Source organism: Polyodon spathula, chromosome 5 (genome assembly GCF_017654505.1).
Source record: "Polyodon spathula isolate WHYD16114869_AA chromosome 5, ASM1765450v1, whole genome shotgun sequence".
NCBI classification, from domain to species: domain Eukaryota; kingdom Metazoa; phylum Chordata; class Actinopteri; order Acipenseriformes; family Polyodontidae; genus Polyodon; species Polyodon spathula.
Genome location: NC_054538.1, coordinates 45,377,785 through 45,401,692, shown reverse-complemented (window position 1 = coordinate 45,401,692; position 23,908 = coordinate 45,377,785). Strand labels below are relative to the sequence as shown.

Sequence of the window (23,908 nt, the reverse complement as noted above, 5' to 3'; positions counted from 1 at the left end):
TTCTGTTTTCTACATGTTAACCACTCCCTAATCCATGTACATGTGTTTCCTTGAATCCCAACTGCGTTCAGTTTGAGAATTAATCTTTTGTGCGGGACTTTGTCAAAGGCTTTCTGGAAATCTAAATAAACCATGTCATATGCTTTGCAATTATCCATTATTGATGTTGCATCCTCAAAAAAATCAAACAAGTTAGTTAGGCACGAGCTCCCTTTCCTAAAGCCATGTTGACTGTCTCCCAGGACCCTGTTATTATAGTTTCCATAAGTTTGCATATAATAGAAGTCAGGCTTACTGGTCTGTAGTTACCTGGTTCAGTTTTGTTTCCCTTTTTGTGGATCGGTATTACGTTTGCAATTTTCCAGTCTGTCGGTACCACCCCTGTGTCAAGAGACTGCTGCATGATCTTGGTTAGCGGTTTGTAAATTACTTCTTTCATTTCTTTGAGTACTACTGGGAGGATCTCATCTGGCCCAGGGGATTTGTTTATTTTAAGAGCTCCTAGTCCCTTTAACACTTCTGCCTCAGTTATGCTAAAGTTATTTAAAACTGGATAGGAACTTGATGACATGTGGGGCATGTTGTCAGTATCTTCCTTTGTAAAAACTTGTGAAAAGTAATCATTTAATATATTTGCTATTTTTTTTCTTCCTCTACGATTTTGCCATTTGTATCTCTTAAACATTTAATCTCCTCTTTGAATGTTCACTTGCTGTTGTAATATTGGAAAAACATTTTGGAATTGGTTTTAGCTCCCTTAGCAATGTTTATTTCTATTTCTCTCTTGGCCTTTCTAACTTCCTTTTTGACTTGCGTTTGCAGTTCTGTGTACTCTTTCTGCGTACTTTCTTTTTGGTCCTTTTTTTAATGCTCTGTAAAGTGCCTTTTTTCACTGAATATTTTTTTTAATTGATCTATTAAACCATTTTGGCAATTTAGTTTTACATTTAGATTTGTCTATTTTAGGGATGTAATTGTTTTGCGCCTCTAGTACTACATTTTTGAAGAATAACCATCCTTCTTCTGTGGGTGTTTTCTCTATTTTACTCCAATCTACATCTGTTAGTCTCTGTTTCATACCTTCATAGTTTGCTTTTCTAAAATTGTAAACCTTAGCTTTAGTCATTACTTTTGGGGTTTTAGAAAGCACTTCAAACGAGACCATGTTGTGGTGAGTTTGCCAGTGGTTCTCTGACCTCTGTTTTAGTTATTCTGTCTTCGTTATTTGAAAAGACAAAGAAATCAAGGCATGCCTCCCCTCTAGTCTTGTCTTGACAAATTGTGTTAGGAAGCAGTCATTTGTCATTTCCACCATTTCTATTCCATCCTTTGTGCTACCCACCGGGTTTTCCCATTTTATATGGGGAAAGTTGAAATCCCCCATTAGTATGGTTTCTCCTTTGCTACACACATTTCTAATGTCATTGTATAACAGATTATTTTGCTCACCGTCTGAATCTGGCGGTCTATAGCATGGTCCTATTATTATGCCCTTTGAATTTGTGTCCGTTATTCTGACCCATATTGATTCTGCTTTATTTTCTTTGTCCAGGTTTAACACCTGGGCTTCAAGACTGTTTCTTATGTATAGTGCTATCCCTCCTCCTCTTCTGTCCTGCCTGTCTTTCCTATACAGTGTATACCCACAAATATTATATTCGTCCCCATCACTCTCAGACAACCAAGTTTCTGTAATACCTATCGCATCATAGTTACTTGTTAGTGCAGTAAGTTCTAGAATTTTCAAGCTTCAAGTTCTAGAATTTTGTTTCTGATATTTCTAGCATTTAGATAAATACATTTAATGGTTGTCTTACCTGAGTTGTTGTTCTTGTTTTGATGCGGTCTCCCTTCTGTTTTTTGTTGATTTCTCCCCCCTTCCTTTTAGTTTAAATACTTCTGAACCTACTCACTTTAATTTTTAGAACTTAAAAAAATTAATTTTCCAGTTTATGTTGTTATAATGCCTCAATTGCGAACACATTGTTATTTTGTTATTTAAGTTCTACTGAAATAATATATTTCAGTTTTTCATAACAACAATAAAAAAGTGTGTATTTTTTTTAAAACAGGCCAAAAATTGTTTTGTAAACTGACCAAATCTCTTATTTGTGGGTGAAGAATGAAAAATCTACAAAAAAAAGCCAACTTTTGACAAAATAAATGGGTTAATAAAATAAAAGTGGTTAATACTAAGAACATCATAATAACTGCATAATCAGACGGCTTCAACATTATTAATTTTTTTTTTTTTTTTTTTTTTTTTTTTTTTACAAACTGCAAAATACATAGTTGTTAATAAGACTATTTTGATAAAACATTGGACCTGAGCTCCAGTATTAACTGTTTTATATGAAATTGTATTGTTAATATATATATATATATATATATATATATATATATCTATATATATATACTATATATATATATATATATATATATATATATAACTTTAAAATTTGACTCGAGGTCATAAAGGTGTATTTACAAACATAACATGTTTGACTGTGCTTTGTCACAACGACAATAAGTGTACTATAATACCTAAGATGGCGTCTCTCCTTCACGCACACACACACACACACACACTCTCTCACTTACAGCATCACGCATCCCAGCAACAGCTTCTTTCCAGGTCATGAACCTTTCCGTCCTCCGGGGGCATGGCCCAGTCCACGTGACAGCGTCTTCAAGGATTCTCCACAGAGTCAGAGGATTTTTCTGTTTTTCAGGGGGTCCTGGGAGCCCATGGGACTGACCTCCGCAGTACGAGGTTCTTGCAGTATAAAGTCTAGACCCCGTCCTTTGCCCTGGCCTGCAGGCCACTAACAGTTCAAAACAAGCACTCCTGGCCCACAGGCCATCATCATTCCCTCGAGGTTGAGCCTCTAAATACTAGCCTACATTCTTCATGCAGCCCTAGCTCGCGGCCGTCAAATATCCTTTACTCTCTGGAATTTACAGTGCTAACCTGTGCTTCACCATGCCTTTACTATGCTGTAACATACTTTGCAGTTGTTTACTTTGGCAAGTCTAGTTGCTTGCCATAGACATGTGTAATCAAATACCATGCATTAACTGTTTTACATGTTGTCTAGGTATATACATACATAAATAGTTTGTCTTTTGTGGTTCTGTATTTAAAAAATCTATGCATATATAAATTGGAAATACATACAGCCATTGAAAGATCCCTGGAGCTTCCAGCATTGCTATAGTACGTTACATCAACAGCAACTATTTGCCCCGTCTTCAGAAAGCCAACCTGAAAATGAAAGCAAAACATGAGATGAGCAACAGGGCAAGTACACAGTTAAAAGTGCTGAAGTACTACAATCGCTTCACCTTGTACTATTATTCCATTGGACAGATAGAATATGTAGCTGTTACTGTATTGTGTGTAAGTGTAGGCAATTAGATAAGAGCAAGGACCTGTTTAATAATGACAACCCTCTCATGTGAAATTGCACAACAAACCTCAACACATTTATCTAAGAAAACAGTGGCATACCTTATAGCGCCCCAAAAATGGATGCCTTCCACCTGTTATAAGCATGTCTTCATCACGATCCAGCATACATCGCACAGGGCGCCTAACCCTGGTGAGAGAAAATAATAAACCATTATTAGCAGGGGATACCAAAGGGAGGCTTTCTTTATGCAGTGGGGATTGCCTAATAACTGGGGGTGTGCGATTACTAAGACGTTTTCAGTTGATAGGTATTAATTACTATAAATGGAATACAAAGTGTTACTTACTGTTAGGATATGAGGGGTGTGGTAAGGATAATATCCACAAAGCGTGTATATTTACAATTGGTGCTGTTTCTTTTTAAAAGGCTATCCCCTTTATCAACAATGGTACTGGAGATTAAATGCAGTCCCAAACAAAGATTCCAGAAATAATAAAACAACACACAGTCCAATGGTGCACGCCTAGGTTAATGGGGTGTGCCAGTGTAGGTGCTCCAGGGGCTATGACAGGTTTGTGATGGGGTGGCAGTGCAGATGCTCTGGGTGATTGTGCTGGCTCTGTGGCTTCAGCTCCCGATCAGTACTTGCCTGCAAAACAAAACAACTCTCCGGCGTCTTCCTGTATACTCATGTAGCTGCTTCCCCTTTGTACTGCTAAACTCCTCCCCGTGATCAGTACTGCGCCTCGCTCTATCCAATCGCTAGCGCAACACAGTTGATCACAATAGAGCCGTTCAGCAGTCTTACAGCTACACCCTTTCATCAAGATGGCCGACTTCTTGTATCATTCTACCCTCGAGTCGGCCCATCCCTGTGAAGGCGTACCACCAACCTTACACAGCACCCTTCCAGGTAGTGAATTAGATTTACAGTTTAAATTTATTCTCTCCCGTTCACACTTACTCAACACAAAACAAAGCATTCACAATGTTTCTCTCGTTTACACAATTATTGAGTAGCAATCAATAATAATCTGTGAGTGATTAAATACCTGTTGTAATCTGTTTATATAATCTGATTAAAATCTGATTAAATTTGCTGACTAAATACATTTCCCAGTTTGCACAGTAGTAGCTCTTAAGTTAGATCTAAGGAAATTTGCTACAAATCAACTTTATCGTACTTTTGTTTAGTTTATTACCTTTATGCCAGCAGGGCCAGCACAAGTACATCTCAATGGTGCAAGAGCTCATACAAAGAGACCTAAGTAAGCTATCCAATAAAATAACAATACAACAGTAAAATAATTACAAATAATTAGTATACAACCATGAAATTAGTATAATAAATGTATAGGTTTGTTTGGTTTCATTTAATACAAAGTACAAGGTTGTCCTGGAAGAAAACTTGCTTCCTTCTGCTCTGACAATGATCCAAAACTCTGAGGATTGGTTTTTCCAGCAGGACAATGCTCCATGCCACACAGCCAGGTCAATCAAGGTGTGGATGGAGGACCACCAGATCAAGACCCTGTCATGGCCAGCCCAATCTCCAGACCTGAACCCCACTGAAAACCTCTGGAATGTGATCAAGAGGAAGATGGACGGTCACTATTCCAGGAGTGGCATAAAGTCACCCAACATCAATGTGAAAACTGGTGGAGAGCATGCCAAGACGCATGAAAGCTGTGATTGAAAATCAGGGTTATTCCACCAAATACTGATTTCTGAACTCTTCCTAAGTTAAAACATTAGTATTGTGTTGTTTAAAAATGAATATGATCTTATTTTCTTTGCATTATTCGAGGTCTGACACACTGCATTTTTTTTGTCCATCTTCTCCATTCGACTGCAGGAGCTCCAGCGTTAGTCTTTCCTGCTCTTTCCAGCCTCCAGCCCAGCAACAGCACCATCCAAACCGCAGCTTCATTTCTCAACTCGTCCGCGTCTTTATTAGATAGACTGGCCCTCCACTAAAACCTCTAAAGCTCCTTCAACAAGACATCGACATTCCCGTCATCAGCGTTTTTTTCCTCTATTTAATCCACCACAAAGATCTGTCAGCTGAACATTCCTTTACTCTTCACTTGCAATCAAGCGCCCCTCCTGCACTCCCAGAGCCAGCACAAATTATCGTTCCTTCATAAGATCCTGCCCTGGATTTCTATTAGCTACGTTCAACTTTTTAAAGACCTATCCAGTCAATTTCATACTCGATTTCAACGTGTGGCGGCTTGTGCTGGTCACAACATGCTCCAACAACACTGCTCTTCTGCAACTTTTCCACCAGCACCTCTCAGTCCGTGGCTACCACAGCAACGCCCTCATCGCGTGACTGCAGGGAGTGGTAAGTCGCCATGGTGACCAGGCAGCTTCATCCGACACTGCAAGCTCCGTGCCTCAGTTCTGCAATCTTCTGGCTTGCTGCTGCTGAGCTTTCACAATCTGCAAGGACTTGTTCAACTCGCCGAATTGTGACATATAAATGCTGTGTTAATGTATTTACATACATGACTAACTGTCCTAAAACATGTAACGAAGATATTCAAATCTAAAAGAATATGCAATTGTTGTTCTACACCGAGAAGGATTTTAATCACAATAACCAAATATATTCTACCTGGCTTCACTCAAGCCAGTGGTTAATTCTAATCATAACCACTAGATGGCAGTATAACACCACACATTTTATAGTCTCAAAGCTGGTTTGCTATCACTGTGAAGCTCGCACGCTCCAGCTATTCTATACATTCCTGCAGTTTGTTGTCACTCCGAGGGATTTGCAGGAGTCCCCCTCCTCCTCAATGTTTGTGACATTCTCTGTTCTGTTTATCCACAGATTTCAGGATTTCACTCCACCTATTTATGCCCTAAGACAGCAGCTAGCTCTCTTCAACCCAGTCCTCGTCCCTTGCCCTCTCTTCTCAGTTCAAGACAATATACCCCCCCTCTTCATTGATTCCTCTCACTCATTGATTCCTCTCACTTCTATCATCACTTACCTTCACCCTCGCCTCCGAGCAGACCTCCCTCCATTCCTCCACCCTCGCCTCCGAGCAGGCCTCCCTCCTCTCCACCCTCGCCTCCAGAGCAGGCCTCCCTCTTTGACACTCCCCCCCCCCCCCCCCCCCCCCCCCCCCCCCCCCCTGATCCCGAATGTGGGGGAGTTGGTCCTCCTCTGCAGTGGATTCCTACATTCATTCATCCTTCCCTGATAGAGTTGCTGCTCCTTCTAAAAAAATGCTAGCATGCCCGGAGTGGGGGGGGGGGGCTACCTGTCTGCCCGGGCCACTAGAGGTTTTCCCCTAATCAGCCTCAAGGGGGGTTTTCCTCTCCACTGAGCAGCAGGTCTACACATAGTCACATCCCACTAAATTACTAACCATCCTCCTGTTTGTCCCATTTGTCCTTCTGGTCTTTTGTTTGTTATGCGCTGGCATGTGCTGTCTTTTGTTTGTCTCATAGTGTGGGAGATTTGGTGAGGAGCCGGGGGTCCATCCTTTGGGGGGCAAGTGATCTCACTTCCCCGACCTCAGGGTAGGCTTCAGCCTCCCTTGACCTTCAGAGGGGTTCTCACCATGTGAGTCAGAGCAGACCCCCGGCCACACTCTGTTCTTTCGCATATCCTGCGCTTATCTTGCCTCACTCAAGGCTCTGTTCTATACTCTTTCTCAGTTTGGGACCTGGCTACTCATGCTCGAGTCCCATACTAACCTCTATGCCTTGTTCTTATCTCAGGTCCCAGGCAGCGTGAAGTCTTGACCAATTGGGGGGCTAACGAGCGCCCCTTTACAGAAGTCTCAGACGCTGGGTACCTCTCCCTCTCTCCTTTCGTGTTCCAGTCTTCCGGGACTGTCTTCCTCCGAGGGGCGGCTCCCCAAGTAACCCTCATACGTGTTTTCAGTTGCTGGGTCCTTCGCCCCTTGGTCGTGTCGGCATCGCTGCCCTCAGTCAGTGACCACTTTCTGTATCCTGTCTTCGGTTGCTGGGTCCTTCGCCCCTGGGTTCGTGTCGGCATCGCCACCCTCAGTCAGTGATCACTTTCTGTATCCTGTCTTCGGTTGCTAGGTCCTTCGGCCCTGGGCTCGTGTCGGCATCCCCGCCCTCAGTCAGTGACTATCCTTCTATCCGGTTTCAGTTACTGGGTCCTTCGCCCCTGGGTTGTGTCGGCATCACCTCCCTCAGTCAGTGACCACCTTCTATCCTAGCTTCCATGTCCAGCTTCGCTGGTCTGCTACTAGAGTGGGCCTCGTCCGTTCTTCTATCATAGGTCCGGTCCTTTCTAGCCGACACTCTGTCTTACTTACCGCTCCCTTCTGCTTCTTCTGCCCTATCTCTACCCCATAGCTCACACCTCGTGAAAAATATATATATATATATATATATATATATATATATATATATATATATATATATATATATATAAGATATTTATGTAAAGTTCTCAATTAAAACAAAAAAAAAACATTGGACATTCTCCTTTTGTTATACCATTTACAGTGTTTTGAATACAGCCATCAGAAAGACTGCTGCAGGGCTTCTAGGTCTGAGTGTATCCCCAGTCCTTCTACTGTTAACACACTGCATGTATAGTTGTAGTTAAAAGTTTACATACATAATGGAAATGTATAATTTCTAGAAATTTCTTGAAAACAAAGAATTTTAGAAGAAAATCTTTTGTAGTAAATGTTTTGCTTTTGTGGGTGAGGAAAAAAAAATCAAAAGAAATAGATGTTTACAATTATTTATTTCAGCAATTTTATTGCAAAACTCCAAATATGATAATTAGTATTCATACCCTTTGATGTTATGATAGTATTGTCTACAAGATGCTAAAAATGTCAATATGGTAATGCAGAACTTAATTCTAGAAAATGCTGGATTGTAAATGAACATTCTTAGAGAGTATAAAAGGGTTAGGCATAGGATGACTGCTGCCATTACCAACAAGTCAATATGGAAGAAAGTGAAGAGCTATCTGAAGACCTTGGCAGAAACTTATTTATTTTCATAAAGCTGGAGAAAATGCAAGATGATTTCCAAGCATTTGAGTATTCCAATTTCAACTATAGTTTCTATTATCAAGAAGTATAAGACTCATAGTACTGTCACAACGCTCCCTCGGTCTGGAAGAAAAAAGGCTCTTTCAGTAAGAACAAGTATAAGAATTGTGAGGATGGTTAATAACAATCTGAGATTGACTGCCAAAGATATTCAGTGAATAGGCTGTAACTAGGACTGGGGTTTCCATTTCAACCATAGGTCAAGTATTGCATGTTGAAAGTTTCAATGGTCATAGGCCAAGGAAAAAGCCACTCTTGGGAAAACGTCACTAGGACAAGCGCTTAAAGTTTGCAAAGCGGCATTTGAATGATGGATATGAGTTCTGGTCAAAGGTTTTGTGGAGTAATGAAACAAAAAAAAATCAAGGTATTTGGTCACGCTGATAGCACCGTGTAATATATATATTTTTTTTTGTTCCTGGGTAGTAAGTGTTATTTCCTAATTGCTTATGCCTCAAAAGTATAGAAAAATGGATATTATTCCCCACAAACTTCGCTTTTGTGACCAGGACAGGTAAATTTCAAAATATCACTATTTCCAATGAGAAAACGGGCGCTTTTGTGTCTTTCCATTCACATAAAGTCAGAAAAAAAACAACATATGAATCCAAATTAACATGTATTTATACTAAAGTAATACAAAAATGACTACAAAAGATTTAGAAGTGAGTAGTTTTTCGAGATTTACGGTTATACCGTAAATTTATAGTGGGGAAAGTTTGTGCAAAGTTTGTGGGGAATAATAGTCATTTTCTATACTTTTGAGGCATAAGCAATTAGGAAATAACACTTACTAACCAGGAACAAAAATTTGTTACATAGTGTAGTAATTATGTTTGGAGAAAGTATGGTGAGCTGTACAAAGAAAAGACCACCATACCAACTTTCAAGCATGAAGGTGGTAATATCCTTCTATGGGGCTGTTTTTCCTCTAATGGCACAGGATATTTAGTGGATTCAAATGGATTCCATGACATACCAAAACATATTGGCCAATCATGTGAAATCCTCTGCTACAAAACTGGTTCTAAAGCACAACTGGACATTCCAACACAATAATCAGAATGGTTAAAGATGAATGAAATCAAGGCTCTGGAATGGCCTAGTCAGTCCTGATCTAAATCCAGTGGAGAATCTTTGGTATGAGTTGAAGAAAGCTGTGCATAACAGAAGTGTGAATGAACTGGAATATGAATGAACTGGAGCAATTTTGCGTTGCAGAATGGTCAAAAATCACTAAAGAATCATGCCAAATGCTCATTGACAAATATCCTAATCATTTAAAAGAGGTTATTATTGCTAAAGGTGCCTCAACTAGCTATTAATTAAATTTTCCTTGTCAGGGTATGAATACCTTTGAATTAGCATTGTTGGAGTTTTGCAAAAAAATTGCTGAAATAAAAAACTGTAGACTATTGTAACTTTTTCCTTATTCACAAAAGCAAAAACTTTTGCTACAAAAGATTTTTCCTAAAATTATTTGTTTTTGAGAAATTTCTAGAAATTATACATTTCCATTGGGGTATGTAATCTTTTGACTACAAGTTTAATAGAAACTATATAACTGTTTCTTGGCGACATATTTGGTTTCTATACTTACTTATGTGCTGCTACAGCCACCACAGTAGATAAGAGGGTGCTTCTGGATTCTTTCCCTCCAAACCCCCCTCCCATTCTCTTCACCCGGCAGACAATTCGATTCGATGGGACTCCTAAGGCTTTGGCAACAAGGGCCTATTGAAATTAATATAACAAACAGATGTAAAAGTTAAAATTCAGAAAAACAGCAAACAGAGAAAAGGCCCGAGACTTTTAACAGTAGTCCTGCAGTTTGTTGTTGTTTTACTACTTATTTCAAATCCCTAGTCAATTGTACAAGGATAATCTACAATGAATTCCAGGTGGCCAGTAGGGTCTACTGTAGCGTGGTGTGGAGAAACAGTCCATGCCAATTTAGATTCGGAATGCCAGGAATCAATTAGATAAGAACATAACAGAGTGAGAAAAATACACTGCAATACCTGCCCACAGGTCAACATTACCACAGCCATCAAAAGTACAACTACAGGATTTTGTTACAGGACCTTTCACAATTTATCAATTGGGAGTGGAGTCCACATCATCCAGGGAAATTAGTTTGTGAATCAATACTTATTGAAGACATTAAGAAAAGATTTCGTGTCAAAATGTTCTTGTTAATTAATTCAGGCTGTTTTAGTATTTCTGAAGGTGTCTTAATGGATGTAGAGGGATGACACACTTAACCCTTTCAGGACCAAGCATTTTTCAGTGGGATGTTCCCCCAGGACCAGGTGTTTTTTGGCTGTATTTGACAATCTTCCTATAAAAATTCACAGTAGCATCTTGGAAATGGTGTCTTTTCTTTTCAGAACACTCTGAAGTACTTCAGAAACTATATAAACTTTTAGTTTTTTTTTTTTTCTCAACACAAAAATTTGATTTTTTTTTTTTTTTTTATAATATTTTTTATTATGTATTCTGCTAGAAATACATGCATAAAATGTGTTATTCTATGACCTGAGGGACCTTACAATACTTATTGAAAGTTTTGATGTTTGGACAAATTACAAGGCAGTGTTTCACCTGAGTGATTGCAATGACATAATACATGTTTATTTTTAGGCTCTTTATAAGCAATAATGAACACTACTCTCAATTTATTTTCTCAAAATAAATATTGATAAATAAAATAATAGTTATCCATTTCATTATCAGTAATAAGGAAAAAAAACATACCGGTGTCATAGAGAATAAGTTAGCGTTTGCCTTTTTGAGCCTTTCTACGCATGCACGAATCTTAGAACTTAAAGGCAAGGTTCTTTGTTTTCATGTAAAATTACAGGACGCCATTTATATTTTTTTTTTGTGAAACGAAAACAAGTTTTGCATTGTAGACAGTAATTTTTGTTTAAATATGTTGTCATCTTATTTATTGAAGTGTATTGCAGACAGTATTTTTTTTAAAGGTTACATTTATCATAATGTAAATTTAAGTTGCATTTGTATTATAAATACATTTTATCTTCAGAAAATTGTTGTTGTATTTTAGTTTTAACATAAATAAAGAGTTTAAAAACATTACTTTGTCAGTATAGTTTATGTCTATGCATAGTTAAAATCACTACTTGCCAAATGTGTATTTCCTTTAAAAAATGTTGTTCATGAACATGTCATATACTGTGGGGTAAGCAATAAGTGTTTAATAAGATGATTATGTAAGCTCACTTTAACAGTTATATTATTTTCATAGTAAATTCCTCGGTGACTTTGAACTTTTTCAATAAATTGAGTGGGAAAGTGGGTAGAAACACTTTTCTTCATGTAGAGTATAATGTTTTTGATGTTGTAATCAAGTCTACGGAATATCTAAAATCCTGTTAATATAGAAAACGTACACATTTTTAGTGGAAGATGGTGTTTTAAGGTGTATATATAATTTGAGAAACGCACAAAACGATTGGCTTCCTATACATACCGTCCAAAAGTGCAGTTATTATTAAATTAACATCTGTAATCCTAGTTGACATGGTGGATGTACTCGCACAGCACCAAATACTGTACTAATAATTCAGATAGCTCTCCAATTTAATGTAGTACCCTGTGCAAATCTTTGATCCTCATTTCTACAATAAAAGTCCCCACTCATCAGTTGCTGTATTTCAGGAAAGATAAAACGTCATATCACAGGTTATTTTTTTTACTTGTAGATTATTATGTGCAATTCTGTGTGAGAACTTGCTCTTAACATTGTTTTCTAATTATTATATTTTACACCAGATCTCATTTATCAAATATAAAGATATCATGAATATAACATAGATATCATATAGCATTCACTGCATACCATACAGTAATACTCATGTCTATATATGTCTCAATAACAAAGATACAGATATTTAAAAAATGCACTTTTATTAAAACAAACCAATACACACAATACATGTACACAATTCAAAATATACAAAACAATCTATACAATAAATACAAAGGTGTAAGGGTGGGTATGGGAAGGGAAGGATTACATAAGATGTGGTTTAATTCCATGCTGGAGGTTTTTTAGGAATATATCATTAACCAAATACTAAGCGTCTGATTGTGAGATAAGTGTCTGACACTTGACTGGCATTTCAAAACTGTCTGATAGCCTTCAATACTGTCTTACAACCGCAGTATATAGGCTAATTGCACATCAAAATAAATCGCAAGACAAATGCATAATGTTTTCTGATACAGTATGTCAACACATAGAATTTATGTATTTATTTCTCTTTCGCTGTATTATTTGTACGAAGAAAAACTATAAATATCCGTGGTGATTACAAATAAAAAATGATAACTCTGGTGAGAGTTTGCCGCGTCTTTGTAAACTGGGAATTAAACAACACCTATTGTTAAATAATAGATAACATGTCGTATTAGAAACTGTTATTACACACACATATATATATATATATATATATATATATATATACACACATAAAAATAAATTGCACGACAAATGATAAATTATTTCAGTTTATGTCATAACCCATATACATGTAGCCTAACGTTAACATATTATTAAATAATAATGTGAAAAACTTGTTATTAATATTACAGTGACATGTTTTAGATTTTTACCACGTATAACGTAGCTTTTAATAAAGATCCTGACAACATTTTTAAGAGTAAAACAATTTACTCGACATACTGGAAACATTGCGATAACAGTCTGTTCTGATTAAAATTACACAGACAGAAAGTCGGCGGCTTAACCTCTAAGATTCGCGCATGCGTAGAAAGGCTCAAAAAGGCAAATGCTAACTTATTTCACGGCTAACTTATTTCCCGTGACACTGGTTCATGAAATAGTATATGCTTACATTCACTCGTTTCTTGATATTTATGAATGTTACAATAATATACTAAGACAGATTATAAATGGTTCTAATATAATTATTAGTCAGATTTACAGTGTTCCCCTTTTTTATTAGCTCTAAACAAGTCCATGTGATGTTTTGCTTCTTGCTTTTGTCTCAGCCTGGATGCTGTAAACTGTCTCTGCCTGTGGCAGGCTGGCGAGTGGCTAGAGGCCCAGAGACAGACTGCAGTTCAAAAAAATAACTATTTTATTATAAATAAACAAAAATAAAGTGCACAAAGGCAAAATAACAGATACTCAAACACAAATAAAGCAAAAACAAAACTCACAAAAATAGTTTCCAGGCTGGGCAATGCCTTCACTGGATTTAGAAAATTCAAAAACCACAAAACAAACACCAACCTGCTTCCTCAGCTCCCTCTCCCAAATGAGAAGCTGAGGCCTCCTTTTATATCAGGTGGCTGGGCGCTGATTGATCGTTAATCAACCTAATCAACTAATCAACCCCAGCCACCTGAACATAATAAACCCAGGCAGGCAGGGGAAGTTAACCCCATCCCTGCCAATTTAAAGGGCAGAGCTTTGCTCTGCCACACTGCCCTTTAGACACTAAATGCCCAACTAAATGACATCACACGAAAAAAAAAAACTACCAGGAAATGAATGCAAGTCCCTCCCCTATGCAATGATATGTTTTTCAAGCCTGTACTGCAAAGTAAAGTGACCCTGTAAGTCATCAAAATGAAGTGTTTTTTTGTCGTGTTTACACGATTGCATCCGAGAAGCCCGCTTCATTATGATCGTATTAACACAATCCCGGACCTTAAAGTGCTAATGGAAATCTGCCTACCAAGCACCTACAGTACAGTGCAGTCAAGAACTATATCACAGTCTGTGCCGTGTGATTGAATCTTGCTTGTAACAGACACAGTTTTAATATACTAGCAAGTATTCCACTTTCGCAAGAAATTAATCAGTCATGTGAGGCATTTGGACGTATGCTACTTTGTCTGCAACAATAACTGATTTACACACCTGTGTTTTCGTAGCATCCTGGGTTGATGCAAACAATTCCATTTCTCCATCTTCTCCTTTGGGAATTGCCAAAGTGCAATGAGTTTCCAGATAGAAGTGTTCCTGTCCTCCCATGTGCATCTCCCCTTTGGAAAGAATCGTACAGGTATTAGCAAATGTAATGAGACTTGGACAGTACATATGACAATATTTTGTTCAAAATTGTATGTATAAAAAGATGTAATATTTCAGAATCTGCTCTTCAGTTCTTGTTGCCTGCCATAGACATTTGTAATGTAGGCTAGATCAGCTAAGTGTCTTTATATTAGTAAGCACCGGCATCATTAAGTGCACAGCACATATTATCAACAAAACTAAAATAAACTCGTACAGTATACAAACGGGCAGTTCACTAGATGTGTTGACTCTTATTTGTAGCCGAGGTTACATATCCATGGTAGGCAACTAGAACCGAAGAGCAGCTCTTGAACTCAAGTAAAACCACCTTAGCATAAAAAAAACACAGTATTAGAGTTATTTCAATGAGAACAATTTAGAATGATTGCATACATCATAAAAGGGACAATGAAACAATAAAATGAAATTTGAAGCTACTTATTATTTAATGATTCATATAGTAACATATGTATGTTTGTGTTTAGATCATTAAAATAGATCCCTATATGATTTGTTGTGGCAATTCCCAATAATTCTTTTAATTTAGAAAACAGCAACAATATTTGTCTAAGGACTGTGACAGAGAGCGAATTAATACTAGCAAACAATCTCCCTCCTGACCTGTGAGGGAGCTATATAACAGGAACAGTGTGCCCCCACTGGATGGTTTGGCAGTGCATTCCATGGTCAGTCAGAAGTCAACCATCCAGAAAGGGGGCAGAGTCACAATACCAGAAGTCAGCGCCTTAATGCGGTAAGCAATGTGTCAGTCATGAATTGGAGGAGACGTGATTGCACCCGCTACCGAAGGGGCCGTGACTGAGGGTATATCAGGGGAGGTGGAAAAGCAATCTGTTCCTTCATTATGGTTACGGAAAGACTTGTAAAGAGAGAAAAGATCAATGTTGTAAATCTCCCTCCCGATTAGAAAGGGCGCTGTGTAAGGATGCTGGTACGCTGCCTCCTAGATGGACCACCTTGACTGTAGGTGGAAACCGGAAGGACTGCAAGGTAATTGCACGTACCCAGAAGGACTCCATTGCAATCAGCTGCAGGATGGCCCTCTATTGGAGAAACCATGGTGACGGGTTGATTGCATGGAGAAGTTTGCGGGTACAAAGCAGAAGCACCTTCATCAGTACGCCGCCTTGCGCTGACAAAACGTAAACAGATGGCCAGAGCCTGTGTTGTTTTATTGTTTTGGTTACATGTATGTTGTATTGCATAGGAGGAGTGAGCACCACGCAGCTGCAGCTACAAAACCAGCAGGCAACCCTGAGTACTTCCCTTCACAGCACCACGAACACTTGCACCACGATCCCTCGGAATTGAGCATGCACACTTGCGTGCACGGAGGACGCTGGATGGACATAGTCCCTTAGATTATTATTATTATTATTATTATTATTATTATTATTATTATTATTTATTATTATCGGGTTTGCAATTCGAATAGCATTGCTGGTAGAGGGGTGGACTCTTTCTGTTGTGTTTAATAAACACAGACCTTTCTTTTGGGATAAGTACTGTCTGGACATTTGCTGTTCCCCACATCACTTACACCTGACGACAAGGACTTATAAGTGTGATTTAACTGTGAGTGTTTTTCGTGTTGTTTTTGTCTGTCTAATAATAATTTTAATTGTCATTATCAGATGGCTAAACTATCCGGGAGCTGTCGCTAAAAGCCAGCACCAACCCCGGACTACACCACTGCACTGCTGTTTCACTAACTACTGTATAATTCACCACTTGCACTAGGAGCACTCACTATTGAACTTGTGATGGTGTGTAAACCACTTTGCCACAAGGGCATAAAACCGATGATTTTGTTTGAACAAGTTCAAGTAAAGAATAACACTTTTCAAAGAGCCCCTTACCTTCCACTACATGGTCAGCCTCTTGAAATCCTTTATCGATGTTCCCTCTTTCTATCTTTCTTATAGGTTGATAAAATGATTTATTTGCAATTGCATCCTATGTGAAAAAAATGAAAATTAATTATTTGAGTTATTGGTTTCAATCTATCACCAGTGGCTTATTGTCTACATTTATAAATGGGCCTTGCTTGAAAATGTATTCAAATATATTTCAAAGAGAGTTTCATAATAAGGGTCAGGCAAACATAGTTTTACATACTGTCATACTAAACTCTACTTCTCCTTAATTTGAGCCCCACATTTTCTTCTCAATCCTGCTCTCAAGTGGCCAGCCACTTTGCAAAAAATAATAGTTTACATAGTACCCACTGCATCACTCTTACTGTCTGCAAAATACCAACCTTGTGCCAATTCCTTAAAATACTCCAGCTATCACCATCCACTTTTATACAGGGCTTGACTGGCACTTATTTCAAATTATATATCTGCTTGTATCCAGGAGAAAGCACAAGGTTCAACTGGCAGTGATCTTTCAAAATGTGTAATCCCAATACCCCCTAAATCCAGTATTTTTTACTTTAGGCTCCTTCCACACTATTCGTAATGTAAATCAGCAAAAATAAATTCTGCCCCTACCAGAATAGTGATAGTCCTTTTAAGTTCGTCATATGTGATCTTTACAGCCTTGGCAGCTCTTTGACTATGGGCTTGTGTATCTGCAACAATTGCCCCTATAATGTGCCCAACACTGGTTACCTAAAAGACAAAATGGAATACGAATATAAACATTAAGAGAAAAGTGTCCTGAGTTATATCAGAGTTATATATGTAGAATATCTACAGATAATTGCCATTGCAGAGGATTTTAATAAACAGCACTTACAAACTGAAAACGTTTGTATAAAGACATTTTTTAAATGACTTTGGTTATATTTTGTACTAGTTCAATACACTGCTAGAAATTCAAGTCCTGTTTCAAGGGAGTCCAAAAGATTAAAAAGTCCCTTTAGCCTTTCAAAGAACCTTATGCTGTCCAGTAGTCTGTAGTCTGTAGTCTGTAATCTGTAGTCTGTTCTGGTCCAGCTGAACATTACAGTCTTTCAACTCCCAATAACAGGCCCACAGTCACTAACAAACAGTGCATTTCAGAATTAGCAGATTCATGCCAAGTAAATGTGCAGGAGCTTTAGATTGAAATTGTGTGCGAGGAGTACTGACTCAGATATGGGTGAAAATACAAACATTTTTCAAATAAGGAATTTACCAGGTGTTTAAAATATATATATATATATATCTTTGCATATTTGTATATATATTATATATAAAATATTTTATACAGGTGTTGATAAAAATATATTATATATATATATATATATATATATATATATATATATATATATATATATATATATATATATATATATTGCATTGTTATGAATTGCTGATACTTAACCATATTCTTAATATCACAGTTAGCTTAACTAAATGTATTATTTATTTTGTTTAGAATCACTTAGTGAACATATTTTGTTTCAGTCAACACATCCTGGTGACTTTTTACTACTCAGAAGTTTAAAGCACCCTTGTGGCCTCAAAAGGGCTCTCAAACATGTCTTCTCTCCAAGTTCCGCTCCAACACCACAGTATAACCATTAACCTGGCCCCTCAATTAAAAGAAAATTGTGTCTGACATGCCCTACTATGAAGATATATCCCTATGAGATACTGAATGTCCACTGACTTTTTGGGAGCCCTGTTTGCGTACCGTGTCTTCAGCAAAGATTGTTTCATCCATAACCACTGATCCTGTTATGTTGCTCCCGGGAATGTCTTTATAGGACAGGAAACACACAACTCCAGGCATTTCCATGGCTTCTGCTGTATCAATGGAGCTGAATAACACAGTCAGATAAGTCATCAACTTGTGTGTTAATTTCAAAACCAGGGTGATGTTTTTATTATTAATCTGGAGCTAGGATTATTAGTAAAGGTTTAGTTTTATATATATATACACACACACACACACAAACAAAAATAGACAAAATAATTAAAAACAAAGTATTAATATCATACTGTTATATACACATGCATTGCACAATAACACAAAGCAAACTAAATAACTATGCTGAAGCAGTTATTTTAACCAACAAGGTGTTCACTTGTGGCAGCAATGCACTCGCAAAAGTCTCAAGGCAGTGATGTCAGCTCCCTAGCAACAAGCCTCCTGTGTTGAGAATGGATTCTTTCAATGCAGCGGGTTTGTGCATTTGAGAAAGGAGAGGAAGACTCATGAAATAAATTGGAGACTGAAGTTGATGAAAAGCAATTACCCTCCGCAGTACAAATTAAAACGGTATGCTTCTTTTTATATGAAAAATGAGAAAAAACTGATTGCATCGAGGATTTGTATTGGACCTTGACGCCCTTGATAAAACGAGGGAGTGGTTGTACAGTGTTTGTTAGCCTATTTGTTTTTCTGTGGGTCTCTCGCTGTATTGCAGCCCTTGATATATATTGGATTTATAGCGGACCCTGACATCCGCAATATATCGAGTGGGTGGTATATATATATATATATATATATATATATATATACATATACACACACACACACACACACACACCTGCTTCTACATGACTTTTAACAACCAATCAAACCAGAAAACATGGCAGGTGTGACTACATCAGGTTAGGTGATTGTGATTAAACTCCATTGTTTATCATAAAGCAAGTGACTTTGTGAAATAACCAAAGCTTTAAAAAACATTTCTTGTTCTCATTAACCACTTTGTTTTTTTTTTACCTTTGGAATAATTCATTTATTATTAATGGACTTTTTGAGTTTTGGATATGATACAGGAAACAAGTAAGAAGATGATTTTGTCACCAGATACTTACGTGATTTTGGCATGAGCTTTGGTGCTCGTAACCAGTGTTAAGTAAAGCTCATTTTCATATCTGGGCATGTCATCACAATAAATGGCCTCGCCAGTGGCTTGTTTGAGAGCTGCCAGATGTACAACTGGTCTCCCTACCACATCCTCCATAGACTGTCCGGAGGGCACAGCCTGAACAGATCCAAATAAAAAATTGAAATGATCAAAAACACTTATCACAAAGTGGGTTTGTTATGACTCTTTAAAACCATGGTAAAATAATTGTCTTAAATTCGACTCTAATAATTAAATAAAGTGTTTGCTATGGTCATTCAGTGACGATTTCATAGACAGACACAGCTTCATATTACTCAACAATTGAGCTACCATGGATTTTGTATTTATGTCCCTGTGGCAGGACGACAGAAAGCATTGCTGCCCATATTTATTAAACAAAAAAAAAACAACATTCAAAAAGCCAAAATAAAAGTGCATACAAAACAAATCTGGAACACTAAATAATTCCTCCTTATGGCAAAGTGCCCACCTCTTGGTATTTACTTAAGTATATTTTCATTTATTATTATTATTAGTAGTAGTAGTAGTCGTAGTTGTAGTAGTATTATCATCGTATTTATATACGGGCGGACGAAGCCGTCTGTCCTAATCATTATTATTGTGTTTATGTGCGAGTTTATTTATCGAGGACCATCCCTCTTTTATTATTTACTGTTTGAGACCAGCGAAAAAGCCGGTCTTATAATGTGTATATAATGAGTTAAAACCCCTTCCCTAGAACTCTTGTGGGAATGTGGCTGGAACCTTAATAAGGTTATTTATTAATAGCCATGAATATAAAAGACCCATTCTCGGCTCAGAAAGCAGAGAGTGTCAGAGGAGAAACGTGAGTTTGTGAAAAGAAGTAAACAATTGCTACGTATGGTGGTTTCGCAACCAGCGTACTACTTGTTACTGTTTGTTTGTTTGGCCCTTGTGCCCTTTTTGTTTGATGTTTCGTTTTGTATAAATCTTTATTTTGTTTATTATTTAATAAAAGCGCTTCAGTTTTACCCCACCATTCCTTGTTTTGACTACTGCTTCCTGAACTGGACATCACCACCCTCACCCCACACAAAGCCATCTGTGACACTCCACCATAAAAAAGTACCACGCTTGTACTAACCCAGCACATGTAGCAATTGTTATTTTCTTTTTACTTTCATTTTTGTTTCCAGTTTCCAATTTCTTTCTCCTCCACTCTCTCTTGTTCTCCTTTCAACAACCCACAATGTTAAATACATCCCAAAATGTGGGAGCAGAGCAGGAGACCAGGCGACCAGCTGTGCTTGGTGATGCCGTGACCTGGGAGTCAGGCACAGCAACCATAGGTCGAGATTTCCCCCCGGGTTGAAGGATCCAACACCCAAGTGCCGGGCTATGGCACAGGGGTGATGGTTGGGGTTGTGGCGGAGGTGGTCTCCTGACCTCCCCCCCTTTTCTATAGCCAGCAGCTCCCTCCTCTTGGTCTCTGGCCACAGAATTTCCAGCAGCGAAACTGCCGTTTGTAGAAACAAAAAATCCCGGGGTGATGACGAGCAGGCATCCCTGGGTGAGGATGTGCTGGCATCCCCGGGCAGTGACATGCAGGCATCCCCAGGCAATGGTGAACTGGCATCCCCGGGCAATACAGGCTTGGAACCCCTAGGCATTGCAGGTTTGGCAGTCCCTCAGGAGGTGATGGCAGGTGTGGACCCTCTGGAGGAGACGTCAGGTGTGGACCCTCTGGAGGCGACGGCAGGTGGGGACCCTCGGGAGGCAATGGCAATGGTTAAGCCTCTTGCTTTTGCAATGTTTCCCTCAACAGCTCATGCAGCGGCTGCTGAGGTCAGCATGGCTGGTTGCCTTCTGGTGTTGGAGGCAACAGTTAATCTTCCTCTGGTGGTGGAGGCAGGAGCAGCGGATAATTTTCCTCTGGTAGTGGAGGTGGGAGCAGCAGGTAGTCTCCTTCTGTTTCTGGCTTCCCTTTCTTGTGCTTTGGACATTTGGGCTTCCCCTTTTTGAGCTGTGGATGCTCGGCCTCCCTCCTCTTGGACCATGGACCCTTGGGCTCTCCCCCTTGGATTCTTGATGCTCGGGCTACCCCCTCCTGGGCGCTGAATGCTCAGGCTCCATCCTTCTGGGCGGTGGACGCTTAAGCTCTCTTCTGGGTGCTGGACGCTCTGGCTTCTCCCCTTCTGGGCATTGAATGCTTTGGCTCCTCCCAGTTCGACATTGGATGCTCTGGCTCCTCCCACTCCAGGTCTGTGTCTGGGCCCCAGTCAGCTTCCAGAGTGCAAGGCAGAAGGAGCACTTTGGGAAACCAGCACGGGCCAACTGGGACTGCTCTGCCTCTCGCTCTTCATAGACCCAGTCTACTAACTGGGTCATCTTTTCCAAAGCTTCCATCAGTCCTGGATATGCTCAGCTGATCCCTTTGGCTGGACTTCTGGCTTCAGCCTGATGAAGTCCAAGAAGATATTCAGGTGGATGTACCCCAGTAGGTGTCTCCCTTCTGTTCTCAGCAACAGGGGGGTGCTGGGGTCCCTCAGCCAGCCCTTGTACCTCTCTATGTTCTTTGCAAAAAAATTATTTTCTTCAAAAAAATTAAAATGTGTACCCATAGTACTTGTTTTGGCCTGGGTCCGTGGAGACACTGTAATCCCACTCTGATACGATATGTGGCAGGATGACTGATAAAGACACACAGCTACTGCGAGTGAAAGCACTTCTGCATGTATCTATTAAACATAAATGGTAAACAAAACGTTCACAGAGCCAAAATAAGTGTATACAAAACAAATCTCGAACACTAAATTAATTTATCCACCCCAAAACAAGCAATTGTTATTTTCTTTTACTTTCATTTTTGTTTCCAGTTTCCAGTCTCCAGTTTCTCTTCCACTCTCTTTTTCTCTCTTGTTCTCCTTTCAACAACTCAAAATATTAAACACACCCCAAAATAATGCATTTCTTCTAGGGTTTAGCCCTGCCCCCTATTTACATGCAGGGCTCTGTACTCCCAGAGTCCCATAAGTCACTTTGGGGAAAGACTGTACATGGTGCCAAAGTAAAAAGTAATTATTAAATGCAATTCTAACTGTCAGCAGTTTGATTCTTCACCCATTGGACACCACTATAACCATATTGAAAAAGATTGCGACTGAGGATCTGGTCTCCAGTGAGATAAAGTGCCAAAAAAGCTAGGCTCCATTTGAGAATCAGACACTCAATTTTATATTACCCAACTCAGCTTATGGAGAGTTCATTACAAATGCTAAAGTATTGGTGTTGTGTCATAGCACTGTAAAACCACTCACTTTGAACTCTTTTATTGCATGTTTAGTCATACATTTGGTTTCAGTCTTACATTTTAATGTGCATACAGGTCAAGTCTCTAAAAAAAATTACAGAACAGTTTCAAAAGGTACCTGGAAAATTTGGACACTGGATGGAAGATCTTTATGGAACAACTCTGTAGCGCTAGCGTAGCCTGGAGGTAAGTGTTCAGCATGATAGTTCTGGAAAGAAACATGGATAAAAAGGTCTCTCTAAGGAGCAAAATGTATGCTGAAAACAGAAGAAAACTTGTGGTACAAATATTTTACCCCAGCACAGACCCCTTGCTTACTAAATATATTTGCATCCGTGAATAAATAATCATACTTTAACTACTGTAAGCAAAACATTTGAAGAAACGAGCATTGTTATAATTTGTTGTCATACACAACACATTGGCAATCACAATTACATTTTTGAAATCCTGTTGTTCTGCATTCCTAAAAATTGATCATATTTTGGGGTACCATTGTGCTTGTGGAATGGTTTGCTCATTAAAATCCTTTGCATATATTTAACAGGACAACTTTATCTCTTCATGGATACCAAGCCCAAAATCTCTGGATACCTAAAAATGGAACAAATTAAGCAAAGAAAATCAAGGTTTGTGAATGCTTACATTAGCCCCAAGATCCTTGATCAGTTTTTGTTGAACAGTCAGGTAGAACTTGAAGAAGAAGCTGAGTGTCAGTGTGCGCCGGTACACCACCATCCCCCCGGGAGCTGAAGGAGACAGGCTCATCTCCTCGGCCAACAGGCAACAGGCTTCCTGCAGAAGCTCCTCATTCCACTCTCTGTAGAACATTGTTTTCTGTCACCATGTGCTCTGGTTGTTCACTAAAGTCACCACCAACTGTAACCACCAATTGATCATCATCTACTTCACTAAGATTCTGACTGGAGGCCTATGGCGGTACGTCTTGAGCCTCTTATGTGCCAAGGCTGTTAAGTTCACTGTCAAGATGCAATATTGAAAAATGTATTGCATTGTATAATATGTGTTTGCAGGATTGCCAATGGATGGCTTTTTTGCTATAAAAAAGGATTGCTCATTAAAGAGTAAGTAGTGGGGCTCTGAAAAATATAGCATTATACGTCCCCAAGAGTTACTACAACTGATTAAATGATGTAGCTATATTTTTTCTTTTCATTGTTAACATCCTGACAAATTTTTACACTTATAACTTTAAAGTCTGTGTAACAGGGAGAGATCTGTGCTGACTCTGCT

General features: G+C 38.7%; 1 protein-coding gene across 2 annotated transcripts in view; it reads right to left on the bottom strand.

The window, feature by feature from the left end:
- Positions 1–23,908, bottom strand: part of xdh (xanthine dehydrogenase) — a 72,886-nt gene that overhangs the window by 6,044 nt on the left and 42,934 nt on the right. The window contains exons 15-24 of one of the 2 annotated variants that reach the window (XR_005950352.1): positions 23,300–23,474; positions 22,773–22,862; positions 19,328–19,497; positions 18,195–18,321; positions 17,066–17,185; positions 16,430–16,526; positions 14,394–14,518; positions 10,077–10,210; positions 3,512–3,599; positions 2,602–3,265 (exon numbers count right to left, since the gene is read on the bottom strand). Coding sequence is in view for 1 of the 2 variants with exons in the window: in XM_041250651.1 (XP_041106585.1) it covers positions 3,179–3,265; positions 3,512–3,599; positions 10,077–10,210; positions 14,394–14,518; positions 16,430–16,526; positions 17,066–17,185; positions 18,195–18,321; positions 19,328–19,497; positions 22,773–22,862; positions 23,300–23,474 (1,213 nt within the window). In the remaining variant the exon portion in view is untranslated. The remainder of the gene's footprint in view (positions 1–2,601; positions 3,266–3,511; positions 3,600–10,076; positions 10,211–14,393; positions 14,519–16,429; positions 16,527–17,065; positions 17,186–18,194; positions 18,322–19,327; positions 19,498–22,772; positions 22,863–23,299; positions 23,475–23,908) is intronic. The other variant, XM_041250651.1, reaches the window with a different exon arrangement.